Source organism: Cervus canadensis, chromosome 20, assembly GCF_019320065.1.
Source record: "Cervus canadensis isolate Bull #8, Minnesota chromosome 20, ASM1932006v1, whole genome shotgun sequence".
In the NCBI taxonomy this organism is placed as follows: Eukaryota; Metazoa; Chordata; class Mammalia; order Artiodactyla; family Cervidae; genus Cervus; species Cervus canadensis.
The window spans coordinates 20,632,429-20,652,200 of NC_057405.1; the positions used below are offsets into that span (position 1 = coordinate 20,632,429).

At 39.3% G+C, this 19,772-nt stretch overlaps 1 protein-coding gene across 2 annotated transcripts in view; it reads left to right on the forward strand.

Moving 5' to 3' along the window:
* Window positions 1-19,772, forward strand: part of ADGRB3 (adhesion G protein-coupled receptor B3) — an 851,399-nt gene that overhangs the window by 348,590 nt on the left and 483,037 nt on the right. For both annotated transcript variants that reach the window (XM_043439524.1, XM_043439523.1), the window contains 2 exons: window positions 6,468-6,632; window positions 7,093-7,257. In XM_043439524.1, coding sequence (XP_043295459.1) covers window positions 6,468-6,632; window positions 7,093-7,257 — 330 coding nt within the window. The remainder of the gene's footprint in view (window positions 1-6,467; window positions 6,633-7,092; window positions 7,258-19,772) is intronic.

Here is a 19,772-nt window from a genome sequence, read left to right on the forward strand (position 1 = left end):
GTCTTTAATGGCTGCAGTCACCATCTGCAGTGATTTTGGAGCCAAGAAAATAAATAAAGTCTGTCATTGTTTCCATTGTTTCCGCATCTATTTGCCATGAAGTGATGGGACTGAATTTCATATTCAATGATCTTCATTTTTTGAATGCTGAGTTTAAAGCTAGCTTTTTCACTCTCTTCTTTTACCTTCATCAAGGGGTTCTTTAGTTCCTCTTCACTTTCTGCCATAAGGGTGGTGTCATCTGCATATGTGAGGTTGCTGATATTTCTCCTGCCAATCTTGATTCCAAATTGTGCTTCATCCATCCTGGCATTTTGCATGATGTACTTTTCCGAGAGTCCCTTGGACTGCAAGGAGATCCAACCAGTCCATCCTAAAGGAGATCAGTCCTGGGTGTTTATTGGAAGGACTGATGCTGAAGCTGAAACTACAATACTTTGGCAACCTGATGTGAAGAACTGACTCATTGGAAAAGACCCTGAGGCTAGGAGGGATTGGGGGCAGGAGGAGAAGGGGACGACAGAAGATGAGATGGCTGGATGGCATCACTGACTCGATGGGCATGAGTTTGAGTAAAATCCAGGAGTTCTTGATGGACAGGGAGGCCTGGCAAGCTGTGTTTCATGGGGTCACAAAGAGTCGGACATGACTGAGCGACTGAACTGACTGACTCTGCATATAAGTTAAATAAGCAGGATGACAATATAAGCCTTGACATACTTCTTTCCCAATTTTGAACCAGTCCATTGTTCCATGTACAGTTGTAACTGTTGCTTCTTGACCTGCACACAGGTTTCGCAGGAGACAAGTAAGTGGTCTGGTATTCCTATCTCTTTAAGAATTTTCCACAGTTTGTTGTGATCTACACAGTCAAAGACTTTAGCATTGTAAATGAAGCAGGTTTTTTTTTTCTTTAATTCTCTAGCTTTTTCGGTGATCCAATAGATGTTTGCAATTTGATCTCTGGTTTCTCTGCCTTTTCTAAATCCAGCTTGTACATCTAGAAGTTCTCAGTTCACACACAGTTTAAGCCTAACTTGAAGGATTTTGAGCATTACTTTGCTAGCCAGTGAAATGGGTGCAATTGTGCAGTAGTTTGAACATTCTTTGGCATTGCCGTTCTTTGGAATTGGAATGAAAACTGACCTTTTCCACCACCTTAGAACGTAATCAATGATTTGTTTCAATTCCAAGATGACAAAATAAATGTTCCCCATTTGACATTAAAAGAAATTATTCATATATATATTGGTCAATTATCTAATCCTTTAAACTAAATTCACATACCCCTCTCTTTCTAACTTCTCAGTTTTCCATTTTCCCACTGGAAATAGAAATTTGACTTATCACACTGTATAACACACTAAGGGAATACTGGTCTTTTCTTCTCTTTCAGAAAGTATATAATCAGTTACTTTGTCACAGCCATTCTTTGATAATGGGCAGGGTATATTCACAAAAAGAGACTTCTAGTTCCCAGTGTAAAATAACACATCAAAAACTTACACTTGATACATTTTCATTATTATTTATTTTCTGTAACTGATTTATAAACAAAACTTCCTATATAAAGTGTATGTTTTGCTGGTGTTTATAGTGGTGTCAAAGTTCAAAATTCCCTCAAATGTCTAATTTAACTCGTTCTTGAACTTTAGCCACAACATAAAATGTTTACTTTGACAGAAAGACTGAACTAATATTACAAAAGTATAGATTGAAAATGTTTAAAAAAATGTTAACAATGATTATGCAAAGTCTTCTTGCAAAGAATTCTACTGAGCAAAACACTTCACAAATAATCTGTTTTTCTAATATGTCTAATATGTCTTCAGCAAGATATCTTCTCTCCTCACCCACACTACAGCCTCCTGCTGAATTATCTACTCTGAGCCCTTCTCTATCCCACTCATTCCTAAAGGTACATCTTCCTAGTTGTAGACACTCACCCTCTCTTCTTTGTAGTGAGTGTACAACTGTTACATTCCTAAAAACTACTAAATTTTTTACTTTAAAGCAGAATTCTTAAGGATATCAGATATTCTATTCCTTTATCCTAGTCACTTAGCACTGAACTGACTGGTATCACTTAATTCATCTTTGTTTCTCTGTTGCTTTCTGAATGTTCTCAGTAGCTTGAATTCCTGTACATTTTTTTGCCAAACAGATGGTACATACAGTGCAGGTATGAATCTTATTTTTTTTTAAACCTTTCTCCTTTGAATGCAAACTTAATAAGTGTTATGTTAGAAAAGCAAAATTCTGAAATGGAAAACACACTCATCTTCAAAGCCAACATCTAGAGGAAATGGATTCACTAGACTTTTCTTTTTTGTCTGGCAAATGGATTATATAGTCAATAAGACTGTCAGGTGCTAAAAAGTGAGATGCTAAGTGACATGAATGGTATGATTAAATTGGCCTTTTATGATTATTTTCATCACACAGTACCACTAGATACATATTAAATAACTTTCTTTTTAATAGCTCCCTGCACGATCTGAAATTAGGTTCAAAGTACTCAATCCTATTCTGCCAGGGTGGGTCTTCACAGAAGCATTAGTTTATAACTTTGGATTTATAAAATAGACGAAAAGCAATGGAATGACGTTGGAAAAAAGTGGACAATAATATCCTGCATTTTTAACACTTATATGCTAGTTAATGACTTCAGGTAAATATTTTGCCTGATCCCTTTGCTCACTTGTCGTTTGTGGCCTATGGGATTATACCTTCATGAATGCTTCTCCTTTGTCTAATCTATCCAAATCTTCCCATACTAGTGAGTTTTCTGAAAGTTTTTATTGCTGTGTTAAATTGGTATTGCCTTTCATTTTGTATTTACTTATTTGTGTGCATACAGTAATTCTTTTGATGAGTTATAAAAGATTTTTGAGGTTGGAATTCAAATTCTTGTATTTCTTGTAACACTTATCACAGTGTCTGATGACTGAAAGATTCTCAATAGTCATTTGAATTAGCAAATAAATAAATGCATCTCAATTTGAACTTCCAAAGAAAGGCTCAACCATCTGCATTCCATTCCAGCCTGGACACCTGGGCGTCCCCTTGGTCCTCTCTCCACTCAGGGCCCTTCCCTCGCGTCCCGGATCTCCCCAGGATGCCACCCGGGCACCTTCCCGCCTCCAGTTCAGAACCTCCTGGGCCTCTCCTGCCGCTCTTCCCCTGCCTTGCGCCAGATACGATCAGAGTCCCGTTGAAATCCTCCAATGGCTGCTCAACGATTGGAGCAAAGAGATAAAATCCGTAACACAGCTGACAAAAAGTTTGAAATCTGGCCCCTGTCTCTTCCCTGACCTCCCTGGGAGTTATTCACCTGGCTGTCTGGGTGATGCTCACAATGCCCCCCATTCGGTCTTGCCCAGCACCTCTGTGTATCTTCATGGAACAAGCACTTTCCTGGGGACTTCCTATTATCCTTCAAGTGTCCTTGAAAACTTGCTTTGTCATGGAAGACTCCCCAGGCCCTGCAAACTCTTGTCTTACTCTGTCTTGAAATCATCCTTTGCAGCAATGCTATAGGATTAATTTATTTGGCATGTAACTAAATTTGTAACTTGTTCTAGGGAGTCCTTTTCTAAAATATGAGTTCTGCAATTATCATTATTTATCATATTCATTGCTACCTGTACCCATCTCCAAAATCAAGGTCTTGTCTTTTTAAGTGGTCAATAAATATATTTGAAGAAATAAATCAATAAAAAGAAATAATAGACACATAAAAGTAAATAGAAATGAAGAATGAGGTAATAGTTGTTTGGAGGGTAATAACATCTAATTGCATTCATTTAGAGTCTCTTGGTTGGCATTCATCTTCAAGGTTGGCTTCACCTTGTACAGGCACACCTCAGAAATATCACAGGTTCAGTTCCAGATCACCTCAATAAAGGGAATATCACAATAAAGTAAGTCATACCAATTTTTTTGGTTCCCCAGTGCACATAAAAATTATGTTTACATTATACTGTAGTCTCTTAACTGTGCAATAATAACATTATGTCTTAAAAACAATGTAAGTGCCTTAATTTTAAAATACTTTATTGCTAAAAAATGCTAACCATCATCTGAGCCTTCAGGAAATTGTAATCTTTTTGGTGGTAGAGGCTCTTGCCCACATGTTGGTGGCTACTGACTGGTCAAGGTGGTTGTTGCTGAGGGCTCAGATGGAAGTGGCGATTTCTTAAAATGAGACATAAAAGTTCCCCACATTGGCTGATTCTTCATTTCATGAAATATTTTTCTGTAGCATGTAATCCTGTTTGATAGCATTTTGCCTGTAATAGAACTACTTTCAAGATTGACATCAGTCCTCTCAGACTTCCGTTCTGCTCTATCAGCTATGTTTATGTTGTATTTTAAATCCTTTGTTGTCATTCGACAATCTTCACAGTATCTTCACCAGGAGCAGATTCCACTTCAAGAAACTTTCTCTACTTATCTATAACAAGTAACTCCTCAACCCTTCAAGTTGTATCATCAAATTGCAGTAATTCAGTCACATCTTAATGCTCCCCATATAATTCTAATTCTTTTGCTGTTTCCACATCTGCAGTTACTTCCTCCATTTAAGTCTTGAACCCCTTCAAGTCAATGAAGGTTGCAATCATTTTCCTCCAAACTTCTGTTAGTGTTGTTATTTGGAGCACTTCCCATGAATCATGAATGGTCTTAATGGCATCTAGGATGGTGAATCCTTTCCAGAAGGTTTCCTCTTCAGTGCCCAGATCCATCAGAGGAATCACTATATCTGGTGCTTACAGGCTTATAAAATGTGTTTCTTAAATAATAGGACTTAAAGGTCAAAATATCTCTTTGATCTCCATCCATAAGAATGGACATTATGTTAGCAGGCATGAAAAAGCAACATTAGTCTCATTGTCCACATCAGAGTTCTTGGGTGACCAAGTGCATTGTCAATAAGCATTAACGTTTTGGAAAAAAAAAAAAATCTTTTTTTCTGAGCAGTAGGTCAACAGTGGGCTTAAAATATTCAGTAAACCATGCTGTAAACAGATGTCCTGTCATGCAGGCTTTGTTGTTCCATTAATAGAAGAGATAGAGGAGATTTAGCATACTTTAAGGGCCCTAGGATTTTCAGAACGGTGAATGAGGATTGGCTTCAAGTTTAAAAGCTACATTAGCTGCTAACAAGAGTGTCAGCCTGTCGTTTGAAGTATCGAATCCAGGCATTTACTTCTCCTCTCCAAATATGAAAGTCTTAGATGGCATCTTCTTTCAGTCGAAGGCTGCTTATATACAGTGAAAATTTGTTGTTTAGGGTAGCCACCCTCATGAGTTGTCTTGGCCACAGCTTCTGGATAAATTGCTTCAGCTTCTGCATCAACACTTGTTGCTTCACCTTGCACTTTGTTGTTATGGAGACAGCTTCTTTTCAGCTTCATGAACCCATCTCTGCCAGCTTCAGACTTTTCATCTGCAGCTTCCTCACCTCTCTCAGCCCTCATAGAATGGAAGATAGTTTGGGCTTCCCTGGTGGCTCAGAGGGTAAAGCGTCTGCCTACAATGTGGGAGACCTGGGTTTAATCCCCATGTCGGGAAGATCCCCTGGAGAAGGAAATGGCAACCCACTCCAGTACTCTCGCCTGGAAAATTCCATGGATGGAGGAGCCTGGTAGGCCACAGTCCGTGGGATCACAAAGAGTCAGACACGACTGGGCAACTTCACTTCAGGGCCCTGTTATGTCTGGATGAGACTTCTGCTTATGGGAATGGTGTGGTTGGTTGGATCTTCTCTCCAGACCGGTCAAACTTTCTCTGTATGAGCAGGAAGGCTTTGTTCATTCCAGTGTTCACAAGAGTAGCACATTTGATTTCCTTCAAGAGTTTCCTTTAGATCCACAACTTGGCTGACTGTCACAAAGTCTGACTTTTGGCCTGTCTCATCTTTCAACACGCCTTCCTCACTAAGCTTATTAATTCCTGGGTTTTGATTTCAAGTGAGAAATGTGTGACTCTTCCTTTCACTTGAATGCTTAGAGGCCTTTGTAGGGTTACAAGTTGACCTGATTTCATTATTGTTGGGTCTCAGGGAATAAGGAGGCCCAAAGAAAGGGAGAGAGATGAGGGATCAGCTGCCGGGTGGAGCATTCAGAACACACACAAAACACTTATCTATTGAGTTCCCTGTCTGGTATGTGCCTGGTGCCCCAAGGCAATGACAACATTCACATCAAAGATCACTGATCATAGACCACCATAACAAATATAATAATCATAAAATGTCTGAATTATTGTCAGAGTTACTAACATGTGACACAGGAAGCAAATGTTGTTGGAAAAATAGCACTGATAGACTTGCAAGGTCGCTAAAGAACTGTAATGTGTCACAAGCGCAGTATCTGTAGAGTTCAGTAAAGACCTGCGTCTACGTTGTATACAGCCTCCTCTCCTGGAAACCTCCTCATCCCCTCTCTGCTTCTGCCTTGCAGTCGACGGACAGTGGCAGGAGTGGAGTTCCTGGAGCCAGTGCTCCGTGACCTGCTCGAATGGGACCCAGCAGAGGAGCCGACTGTGTACCGCCGCCGCGCACGGGGGCTCGGAGTGCAGGGGACCCTGGGCGGAGAGCAGAGAGTGTTACAACCCCGAGTGCACAGGTGAGGCCTGGGGATTGCATTTACAGGATGCCTGCCACTAGGCTCTATGACAGAGCCATGCATGACAGTCATGGGATAAACCGATCGTTACACATTTTTATAAATGAAACCAATTCTACCAAGGCTCATTCTACTGTATGTTGCATTAAGAAAGCAACAAAATTCAGCAGCTTCTTAAATTAGATCAAATTAATTATATTAAATATTGATTAAATCGATGAAGTGTAGAGCTGAACTTGTACTTTTTCAATTGTGTCCATTTGTAGATCCTGACAACCCTATAGAAGTTTCTGTTCGTCACAGTGCTCTAAATCTGGTCAGAAAGTCAAATATTTGTGTATACTATGTTTGTGGTGGTAGATTAATAAAAACTGAACAGTCGTGGTCCTCACATTTCGGAATACCTAAAGCGGTGAGTCCTGTACTACCCCCATTGACCGTGGTGGCGTGTTTCTTTCAGCCAATGGGCAGTGGAATCCATGGGGTCATTGGAGCGGCTGCTCCCGGTCCTGTGACGGAGGCTGGGAGAGAAGGATGCGGACCTGCCAGGGCGCGGCCGTGACCGGGCAGCCCTGCGAAGGGACGGGCGAGGAGGTGCGGAGGTGCAGTGAGCAGCGCTGTCCTGGTGAGTGCACCCGGAGTGTCCCCGGGAGATACTCTGGTCCCTCAAAAAAAAAGATGAAAAACATTGCCGTTGGTTGAAGATAATGTTTCTTCAGTTAAAGTATTGCTGTTGGTAAGTGGCAATTCACTTCTTTCCCTAATGTATGAGGTTTCCTCTGTTTCTCTGTCATAGACCGTTTTCTTTATGTTACTTAATTGTTTGCTGCAAAATGAGTAGGCATATTGAACAATAACATGGGTAGACATGTTTGAAGTTACTAATAGTTTGGGGTATCATTTTTTTTAACTATCTTTATGAAATATTTGTTTACTGAGAGAACAAGTTGCCTTAGATTATTTTAGTAGAATATAGATGCACGAGAAAATACAAATATAAGGCTGAAACTCAGAAACTTGTAAATTCCACTGTTAATCCATGCTGATGTGTGACCTCAGACACCTCGGTTTACCTGCCCTATTCCCACTGCAAAAGGGAACCCCTATGAGGAACTCACTTTAAAATGACAGCATCAGGTCTTAATTCATAGAGAAAGTCTAGAAGTATTGCTACATTAAAGGATTTTACACAGAAGCATAGCATATAGGAAAGATCAGAAATTGACCATATTATAAATCACATATATCTGAAAGTTCATGTAGAACAAAGACTCCTTCCTAAGAGTGTGTACATTTCATAAAATGCTGTTAACACTCAAGACTCAATAAATAAGTGAAAATTAGGATTTTAGAATGATATCATTGGCAAAATTTTGTAGATGTGCTAGAAAAGCTAATAGCATGGAGTTTTAAAATTTCATTGCTGTGTATAAAACTCTGAACTTAAGAGATTCAAAGACCCAATTAGAGTTGATGTTGCCACTGTTAACGCTTGTGGGCAAGCTTGCCAACTCTGGCTGTCTGGTCCTGCTGGGTGTGATGACTGCACCTGTTTGAGATTCCTTCTCATTTCAGACAACTATGGATTTCTGTCTCTTATCTGACATGACTACTTCAATTTAGAAAAAACTCAATGAATTCTAAGAGTTATCTGGGATCAAAACTTTGTATTTCTCCATATTTAGAATTCTAAAGACATTTCATGGTTCAGTGATAATAGCAACAGAAACTAGACTCTGAGGGCAACAATAAGTCAGTTGTGTTCTTTTTAGGGCTTTAAAAAATCTAAAATTAGTTTTGTTCATTCTTAAAGCCATATGAATCCTGAATGATAAGAAGTAACCAGCATGGAGGGTTCTGTTGAGAAAGATACCTACACCAATTAGCACTGTGAAATTTCTCCTCTGCTTCATAAAAATTAGGAAGCATTAAACAAAGGCATTTATTTTGCCCAGGGAGAAATTTCACTGGAACAGCAAGCATAATTAAATAAGAGCCTTTTTAATATTTGAAGTTATCTAAACTCGTCTGAGCATGCCAAGGTTCTTAACCGGTCCTGTAACACTGACTTTCATCTGCAAATACAGATATAAGATGGTGCTGCTTGCAACCAGATTTATAAAGGTTGCCACCTGCTGTCTGGAAAACATTTTACATATCTGTTTACAAAAAAAGATACTATACCTTGTTTGCTAGGTTTATTTGCCGGCTTTCATGATTTCAGGGAGATTAAAAAATTATATAAAACTGTAAACACTTTTTAGATTATATAAATATATATTTTGACATTAACCTTGATACTTTCATTTTTCTCTATTCAAAACTATGATTTAAATCATCTCCAAGTATGTAAATAACATTTTTTAATTAAAATTAATTATTGAGTTAGCTAAACAATTCACAAATTAATGCTTGTATGGGGGTAAAAAGATAATCATATTTACCAAGTTTTTGAAAATATATCCTGATCTTTCACCTTCATACAAATCACACTGTCCATTAACATGTGACTATTAATTTCAACAATACTTCTGCCTCTGTATAGAAATTTTATCAAAATAAAAGTGGGTTTCTTTTAATATTTATCCTTTAACTTTTCCATGCACATCAATGTCATCTCCAGATTTTTTTGGGAAAAAAAAATCATTATTTTTTTTCAAAAAGGCAGGGATAATAAATAACTTAGTTTTCCACAGTGGACTTGATTTATACACTATACTGGCTTTTCAACTCAGAGCAGTTGTTTCTTTATGGTCAGTATATATTCCTTTTATAATTAGGAGCATAGGTTTTCTAATTTCTTCCACTAGATTGCTCCTAATTTGCACACTGGCAATATAATTTGAGAAAACTTTCAAATCATCTTAACAGTTGCTAAGTCATTTTTTCTTGTTTTGTCAAAGCTGAAGTTTTCTCTTAAAATAATATGCTTTTTCTAGTGCTATTTATAGTATTGTTCATTCTTAATTTTATTCATCTTGCTGGAAACAAATAAATTAGTATTTATTTTTATGCTTAACTTAATTTGGATACAAAACTAATCAAGTTTGCCAACAAAACCCTCTGTTGTCAAGAAAGAAAAGTATAATATATGCACATCTTTGGGTAATTAATGAAAATAATGATTAATTATCTGGATTTAATCAAAAGCTCTTATGACATCTACTAAAAATGGAAAATATAAAATATTTTCCTAACAAGAATAGGATATTTTTTTCCTGGTAAATAGATCAAATAAAAGTATTAAAAAGAGCATCATCAATGTCCCTGTCTTCATAAGAAAGAGAATGAGAAAAATATTATATTGTTATTTTAAAAACTACTGCTAGTTAAGAAATAAAGGAGCTGCAGGGGAGATACTTAGGTTGCTCAAATTTTAAATTGATCAAACTCACCAAATAATGATTTTATTGATCTCAGTCTTGTTATATACTCAAGCTTTTTGGCTTAAACTAGTGGAATAATTTTGTTATATTGCTACAATGTGAAAACATACTATTTTTAGTCTTTTGTTTGGTTGGTTTTTTCTCCCCCAATTTTCCCCTGGTTAATATCATTCAGAAGGCAAAGTTACTGCTGATTCACCTATGTTAGCCTAGGCTTCCCAAGGCCTCTCTGCTCTGTGCCAGGGAAGGGCTTGCTTTTCCCAGAGCCCAGTTCTACGATCCATGAATCTTTAGTCCTTAGTTGCTAAATTGGAACCTGCCATTCACAGGCAGATGTTACACTTAATTTATATATAAAATGTTCTTCTTGGAGTCACCATTGCTTTGTCTACAAATGATGAGCAAACCCTGCAGGTGGAATGTGCTGAGAAAAACTTCGTAACAGCAACTTAAACTGCTTAAACTTAAACTGCTCCAGAGATGGAGCAGTTATTGTGATTCTGAACTCTAGATCATCTGGTTTCTGGGTAACTTTCTTTTAGCAGGAAGAAAACATCACCACGCTTGCTTTCTTTGAGCTTTTATCTTCCCTGAGTGCCTATCTGAATTGTCCAGAGCTGTGCTCCTCAAACTTTACTTGACAAATCCCTTTTAAAATTGCATCAAAAAACACTTAGGAATAAACCTGACCTAGGAGGTGAAAAATATGCTAAGAACTATAAAATATTAATAAAGGAAATTGAAGATGATTTAAAGAAATGGAAAGATATCCCATGTTCTTAGACTGGAAGAATTAATATTGTTAAAATGACCATACTACCCAAAGCAATCTATAGATTTAATGCATTCCTATCAAATTACCATGGCATTTTTTTCACGGAACTAGAACAAATAATCCTAAAATGTATATGGGACTTTAAAAGACCCAGAATTGCCAAAGCAATCCTGAGGAAAAATTTAAAAACAGGGGGCATAACCCTCCCAGAATTCAGATAATACTACAAGTACACAGTAATCAAAACAACATGCTATAGACACAAAAACAGACATATGGATCAATGCAACAGAATAGAGAGCCTGAAAATAAACCCGTACACCTATGGACTGTTAGTATTCAACAAAGGAGGCAAGGACTTAATTTCAAAAATGTTCAAACAGCTCATACAACTCAGTAACAAAAAAATACAACCCAATCAAAAAATGAGCAGAAGACTTAAATAGACATTTCTCCAAAGAAGACTTACAGATGGCCAACAGGCATATGACAAGATGCTCAGCATCACTAATTATTCAGTTCAGTTCAGTTCAGTTGCTCAGTCGTGTCTGACTCTTTGCGACCCCATGAATTGCAGCACGCCAGGCCTCCCTGTCCATCACCAACTCCCGGAGTTTACCCAAACCCATGTTCATCGAGTGGGTAATGCCATCCAGCCATCTCATCCTCTGTCATCCCCTTCTCCTCCTGCCCACAATCCCTCCCAGCATCAGGGTCTTTTCCAATGAGTCAACTCTTCTCATGAGGTGGCCAAAGTACTGGAGTTTCAGCTTCAGCATCAGTCCTTCCAATGAACACCCAGGACTGATCTCCTTTAGGATGGACTGGTTGGATCTCCTGACAGTCCAAGGGACTCTTCAAGAGTCTTCTCCAATACCACAGTTCAAAAGCATCAATTTTTTGGCACTCAGCTTTCTTCACAGTCCAACTCTCATTATTAGAGAAATGTAAATCAAAACTACAGTGAGATGCCACCTTATACCAGTCAAAACAGCCATAGTTAAAAAATCTATTACCACAAATAACAAATGGTGGAGAGGGTGTGAAGAAGAGAGAACCCTTCCACATTCATGGTGGGAATGTAAATTGGTGCACCCACTGTGGAAAACAGTATAGAGGTTCCTCAAAACAAACAAAAATAGAGCTACCACACGATCCAGCAATCCCACTCCTGTGCATATGTTCAAACAAAGCTATAATTCAAAACTACATGCACCTCAAACTTTAGTGGACAGAATAATCACCCAGAGAGCTTGTTAAGACAGAGATTCATGGGCCAGAGTCCTCTGTCCCAAGGTTCTGATTCAGTAGGTCTAGTCCAGACCTGGGGACCTGCATTTCTAACAAGCTCCCAGGTGTTGGCGGTAATGCTGCAGATGACCAAATAGGTTGCACTGGCCTTGAGTACAAGTAAGTAAATGTAAATGACAAAACTAGCGAAGAATGGAAAATGGTTCTCACCCTCAGCCACACTGTTGCAAGTTGCAATATCACCTTCATAAGACTGCAGGATTTTATTGTATTCACACTTCATAAATAAGGAGGGGTTGTTTCTGAAATCTGCTCATAACAAAAATATAGGTAATGCATTTCACATTCCCCTACCCAACTCTTGTTTCAACCAAAATAAAATAGAAACATAGGGCAATTAGCCAGCTGTTGCAGACAAGGAATGGTTTCGGCAGGGCTTTTAGTTGTACAGTCCTGGTGCAAGAAGAACTGGGGTGTCACCGGAATCCGTTTGAGGTGAAGTTGTGCATCTCAAGGACAATATCTTCTGTAGCAGAGCTGCTTTTTCACTTCCTGTCCCCATGCTCTGAGCTACTCTGCACACACACAGAGCTAGCTGTGTAATATCTGGAGCAGGGAGGTGTCAGGAAGGAGGATGGAGTCTGTGCTCATATTGACTTACATTCTCCTCCATTCCCAGGGGGAGGACTGGGGAATTAATTAATCACTTTCAATACAAATATTGTCTTTGTTAGAGACAAGTTTAACAAGTTAAAAAGTCAGACTTCTAAGTCGTGTAGGCTGAAAGAGTTGTTTGATGGACTGAGGTCTACTAGGTCCTCACAGAGCAATTTCTCTCTGCCTTGTTTTCCCCATGATCCCAGAGACGAAAATAACTTCAGCCACTCTGAGGGTTGTTATGACAATTATTTGAATTAAAAATATTTAATGCGCTTGGAAGACTGCCTGATTCATAGGGATGTGTAAATACTGCTGTTGTAACCGTGTGTCAGCTTGAGACTGATAATAGTCATTCTCCATATAAGGAAGGCTCTTAAGAAACACATTTGATAAATACCCCTCTTCTTCCCTCAGACCTTAGCAGCACCATGAAGTCTTCACGTGTGTTGGTTCCACTGCTGAATTAGAGCGGTGTGAGCCCAGAGGCGGAATCGATCTCATTTACCTTTGCACCCCTACCATAAGGGGTTCCTGAAACATTAGAATTAAAGAATTGCCAGCAAGTCAGATTTGAGATGTGGGGTCACGCATCATGCATATTTTTCTTCTGTTTTCTGCATGCAGCGCTACAGTGTAGAATCAATTTCTCTTTAATGCTGAAATTCCAGCGTAAGTGGGGAAAACTAATTTTCCACATCAAATTGATTTAAGTCCTGTATAATTTTTGCTATTTTTAAGAGACAGAAAATCAGTTTGAATAGACAGATTAACAGCTAATCACTAGGTAATTGCTACCTTGTTTTAAGGGAGCATGCTCACTGTGTGCGTGTGCCTTCAAGTACAGTTGTATCCTACAGATGGGTTTTTATATCTTTACACTATAGTGAGAGTAAACATTGGAATTTTTCAGCTGATAAAACAGTCATGGTTCCATTTTGGTGAGGCATAAAAAAGCAAGTGGTTCACATTGCTACACAGTAATATGTTTTTTATTTTGAGCACAGAACCGTGGCCTGAGCTAATTATATATTGCATAATTTACAAAATGCACACAGGTAGAATTAAGCAGAAAAAAAAAAATAACACACATCTCTATTTCCAGCTTTTCTTTCTCTCCTGCACTTTAGTTTCATACACCGGCCAGCTTTTCAATGCCAGATAACTCCACATCAAAACTTATTTTCAGCCTCTCTCCTAAGCCATATCCTCCCCGTGTTCTGTAACTCAGGGCAGAGCACACCAGACTTTCTTCCTGGAAACCCGAGTTCCATCTTTGCTCTCTCTCTCGTCCTCTCCTCCTACGCGAGCCATGGAGCAGAGCCGGCCATCCTCCTAAGTGGGTTGGAATCCACCCACTTCCCTGGCCACTTCCTGTGATCCTCCAGCCTACATCCCTGATTACACCATTTCGATTGTCACAGGCCTGCCTGACTTCAGTCTCGCTCTCCCTTGACCCACTCTGCAAACTGCCTGAACGGTTTTCAAAACATGACAATATGTGTCCCTCCCCTTAAGTTCAAAGCCCTATTTTAGCTCTTACTTCACCCCACCCCCCCTCCTGCAATAACCCCCCTCTGGCCATCCCCATTTCTCCTTGCCATCCTGAAAGGTTCCCCAAGATTTGGATGGACCAGGCTTTTCCTTCCCTGCTGATCCTGCTGCACAGAGTTCCCAAGGCACACTTCCCATCCTCACTGGCTGACACTTCCTTGCCCTTCACACATCCACTCGATCATCCTCTGGGGAGTCCTCCCCTGATATACCCCTAGAGCAGCCAGGACTCCCCAAATCATAGTGTGTGCCCAGCTGCATTGCAATTTCTCTACTTATGTGTCCTTCACTATCATGGAGTTGAGAGGCCCTGACTGTTCATGTCTATTTGTGTGTGTGTGCACTATCTTTCAAGGAGGCTGGGACACGATGGGGGCTCAAATATTTATAGAATGGATGAGTTCCCTTCCTGCCACTGAGGCGACCCCAGAAAGAGTCTCACTCTTGGGAACTTCATAAACCTAAGATGGAAGAAAATAAAATATCATGTTACTATCTACATTGTTCTGTTTTAGGTATGAGCCACAATAGAGCTATTTTCTGAACTAATTTTTTTTAAAGATTTTATCTTCAAAGATGCCAAATAACTTTTGATGAAATATTTAAAACAGCTGAGGGATTCGACATGCCTTCTAAAAAGCTGAGAATCCTGGGCCAATTTGCAACTTTGAATCTCTGATTCCCCTGGCATCTTCCTTTCTTATCATTTGTGTACTGAGTAGAAACTCAGTACAAAAAGCATGATGAATCCTAAGCTTCATGGATTTGCAGGGCAGAGAACAAAGTTTGTTGACTTCTCTGGGTTTAAAAAATTACTGTGATTTTTTGTTTTTGTTTTTGAACTGGCTGAAGTACCCCCTTGTGATTGTCACCAGGCAAATGGGAATTAGTATGTACTTGAGTGGTGTGGTTGGAAAAATAGCTTTTTAATCAGCTTTTTCTTTCACCAGTTAGGCTATATGCAGATCATATCAAAGGATTCTGAATAGGGTCCCTGGGACACTTACCAAGTCAGGCACAGCCGTACATGATCAATTTTTGTAATTAACCAGTACCATGGAAACCCATTTTGGCTAATTTTTAGGAAAAGTGTAGTAGCTAACTGCTCACTCTTATTGCTTCTAAATGAAATTTATTATTTACTACTGACCTGTCTCTCTCTCTCTCACACACACAGAGTCCTTAGTACTTTGCAAAATCATCTTCATTCTCTGTCATCTTAGGCACTGGAATAATGGGAAAATTAGGCCTTTTGAGCATATTTGGTAGCTTTGGGTTAAAAATACATGTGTGTATAGTTGTGAAAGTCACTCAGTAGTTTCTGACTCTTTGTGAACCCATGGACTATGCAGTCCATGGAATTCTCCAGGCCAGAATACTGGAGTGGGTAATCTTACCCTTCTCCAGGGGATTGTCCCAACCCAGGGATTGAACCCAGGTCTCCTGCTTTGCAGGCGGATTCTTTACCAGCTGAGCCACAAAAGAAGCCCAAGAATACTGGAGTGGGTAGCCTATCCCTTCTCCAGCGGATCTTCCCCACCCAGGAATCAAACTGGGGTCTCCTGCGTTGCAGGTGGATTCTTTACCAACTGGGCTACCAGGGAGTAGTTGCCCACTATCTTTTAGCAGACCTGTAAGTGCTATGTGTCCTGAGGATGAAACTAAAATCCTTTTCTTCATGGTGCTCACACACTAGCAGGAGGAGGCAAAAAATAATATATAACGCAGAAAATCGTGCAGACGTATATGGTTAGGAGTGTCTTGGGGAACACAAGGGCAGAGGAAGGACTGGAGGCATAGGGTAGGCAGGCAGGCTGTCTCTGAGAAGGCGGGTTGCAGCAGAGCTTGAAGGCAGTGGGGAGGAGCCAGGAGGAGTTTTAGGGAAGGAAGCGGGGCGGTGTCCTGGGCAGAAAGAAGCGGTGCCTGGGGCTCTAGCGTGGGGTCCTCGCGAAGCTGAAGACGCCTCCAGGGGGCAGTAGGAGCGGAAGCGGAGGAGCTGACGAAGGAGCAAGGCTGTAGGGTCTTGTGACTGCTGCTCCTTAAGTCGCTCAGCATCGCGCTTCTATGGAGAGAACTTCCCCCCAAGTAATGCACCTTTTTAAAAAATTGAGCACTGATCCTAGCCGGCCTTGATTTTGAACTTCATCAGTTCCAGGTGTGAGCTGGGTAACTGTTTCACCCTGTTGGCCCACTCTTGCCATCTAGTGGGGAAAATGAAAGTCTTCAAGCCAGAATACTGGCGTGGGTAGCCTTTCCCTTCTCCAGGGGATCTTCCCAACCCAGGGATCAAACCCAGGTCTCCCACATTTCAGGCAGATTCTTTACCAGCTGAGCTATCAGTGAGTACTTGTAATTACCAGACTTTCTTACTCCCAAGGTGGACTGGGGCAGGGCACTCTTGGGAATAACAATGGATGTGAGAAATTTTTGGAAACCTTACCTGGAAATGAAGAAATCAGGGTGCAGATGACTCTGTCATTGACTTATGTCAAGACTGAATCAGGAAAGAAAACTGAAAGCTATAGCAACAGGTTTCATGAAGTGTATTTCAAATTTCATCAATGGAACTGATGAAAATTTGGGTTTAAAAATAGTAAAAAGGTACAAGTGAAGTGAAAAATTACAAAGAGTTAATTAAGTGATGTTGAGCAGAAGCTGGGTATATAGCAAAAAGAATAGTCAAATGTCATGGTAATGTTAGATTGATCACTGCTAAGCTTTCTTAAAATAAACTAGCTTTATATAGAATTCAACTATGGAATAAACTGTACATGATGCATTCTGTGCATTTTAACACATAATTTTCCTTTTCATGTTCTATAGTAGTTTGGGTTGACATTTACAGAAGCACAATTATCATCTGTTACAGTGTTGTCCAGGATGGTAGATATTAAAATTTTAACTTGCGTTAATAAAAATTAGATATATTTAAAACTCAGTTCTCAGTCTTCCTTGCCACACTCCAAGTGCTCAATGGCCACACTGACTAGAGGCCACCATATTGGACAGTGAAATTCTCCTTTCTATCATCGCGGAAAGTTCTACTGGATGGCACTAGTCTTACATTGTTTCCTCAGTAAAGCTGATTTACTCAACAAACATGTTTTGAATCTTTACTACATGCTAGACATCATAACAGTTCATTACAGCAGGTGAAAGATAAATAAATAGAACATAATTAGACTCCTAAAGGGCAAAATTTAGGAGTTGAGAAGGATTACACCTGTAACCGGATGCTTTCCATCCACTGTGAGAAGAGCTATAATACTTGCATATCCAGTGACTGAGGTACTGAGAAGACTTCCCAGAGGATCCACAATTTAAGATGTGTTTTAAAGATAAACAGGAATGTTAACAAAAAACAAGGAGGGACGTGAATATTTTAAGTAAAGGATATAGCTTCTGCAAAGTCAAGGAAGTATGAATTTGTATGGAGTATCTGGAGGATTATGATTCTATGTGGCTGGCTGGTTCATGGGAGAATAAATATGAATTGTAGTTGGAGAGCAAGGCTAGGGCTTGCTGGAAGGGCCTTTTCTATCACAGCCAGAACAGTTATCTTTATCCTGTCAGATGACTGGAAAACCATGGAAAATTTTATGCAGCACATTATGGGATTACTCATTTTAGAGATTACTGTATTGATGTGGTATAAAAATTGCATTGAACATTCATGTCAATGTATGGCAAAAACCACTACAATATTATAAAGTAATTAGCCTCCAATTAAAATGAATTTTTAAAAAAAGGAAAAAAAATTGCATTGAAGAGGAAAGATGCTGAAGAATAGAAGCACTTTACATCCTGCATCTTACATGTAATAAATATATCTATATTTGGAATAAAAAATCAATTCACCTCTCTGAGCTTGTTTTCCCATTTGATCAATGCAGCTAATAGTCTCTATCCTATAAAGTTGTTGGGGAAATTAAATGAGTCCATTCATGTAAGACGGTTAGTAAGGGCTCAATAATATTACTGTTTTTAAGTTTGAAATTGTCTAAGGAAAGCTTTTAACATGAGGAAAATGTAAGGGGTGGATGATTCTGCAAAAATGCAGTGAATGCAACAGGGAGAAAGAACGATACAAGTGCTTGAGAGAAAAGAGCCTTCTAAGACCTTAAAGAAAGTGTTTCCAGGTAGGAGAGAGATGTCAAAGGAACAAGTGCCATGGGTGAGGTTCTGTGAATGATGACCAAGGTGAGTGTGTTGGGTTTGGCTGTTAGGAGATCACTGGTGGGTGAGACAGGGCATTTATGAATGTGGGGCTGGTGAAGGTTGGATCAACAGCTAAACCACCCACCAAGCAAAGATTCCATGACTTGGAGACAGGTGGCTGTGTGTTTTATTGAGAATCTAGATTATGTATATGTTACACACACACATATAAACTCAATATAAGGGAGATTATCAAGGTAGCAAAGAGGGTGTGCAGGAGTCAGGGTTCTAGAATCAGTCCTGCTGATACCTCTACCAGTCCCATCACCTAGACAAGCCTCTTCTTTGGGGGCCCCGGTGCCCCAACCATAAAGAACAAGGAGATTGATCAGGTGCTCTTCAATATCACTCTCAGTTCTAAATGCCCATATTTAAACCACTCATCTCAGTGAATTATTATTTCAAGAAAGTATTGTTTCAAGATGGCAATGTCTCAAAGTGCATTATTCATCTACGAACAACTCTAATGGGTCCTAACAATGTCCTAAACTCTGAAGTAGAATTAGTATCTAGATTAGCATGACTTAAATAGTATATTGTCCCCAGAACAAGAAATTTCTCACCGGTATCACACTCATATATAGGCATTCATGTATTCATTCAACATTGGATGACATCTCTGTGCCAAACACACCTTTATGTGTAAGATAGAAAGGGCTTAACATCCCAGACAAGTTGTGAGGACAAATATATAAATGTCAATGCTGTGTGGGAGCAGAACAGCAGGTGTGTCTGGAAAAGTCACAAGTGTTCTTTCTAGGAGTGAGGTGTCAAGTTTAGTACAACATATGCTTTTTTCTTTCACAAATTGTTTAGTATTTCTAGTATGCATCTGTTATTCTTGAAATTCCCTTTATCTTTCTTGGCTCAGTAATCAAATTGAGCTTTTGAAGGAAAAGAAAATAATTCATTTATTTTTATATGATGTAGTGTGATTGCCTTTATTGCTCTTATATGAAGAAAAACAAAGTTATATGCTTTGTCCTTTATGTTTATTTACTGTTAACACCTACAGTTAATAATTCTGATATGACTTTCATTTTATTAGAAATCATTTTATTGTGTAACATCCCAGGATTTTATGAATAATGATGAGTATTGGAAAGACTATTTATATGTTTGAATATGATATAATGTTCAGTTTTTAGGTGTATTGCGGATACTGTTCATGACACCAATTGGCTCGCTGTTCACACTGTTCACTGAAGTCATGGTAGGCAAGGCACGAGCTAAGAGGCTGGAAGAAAATGTGAGGAACTGTAGGAACTGCAGACACATTTATTCTCTCCTGGTTGGAAC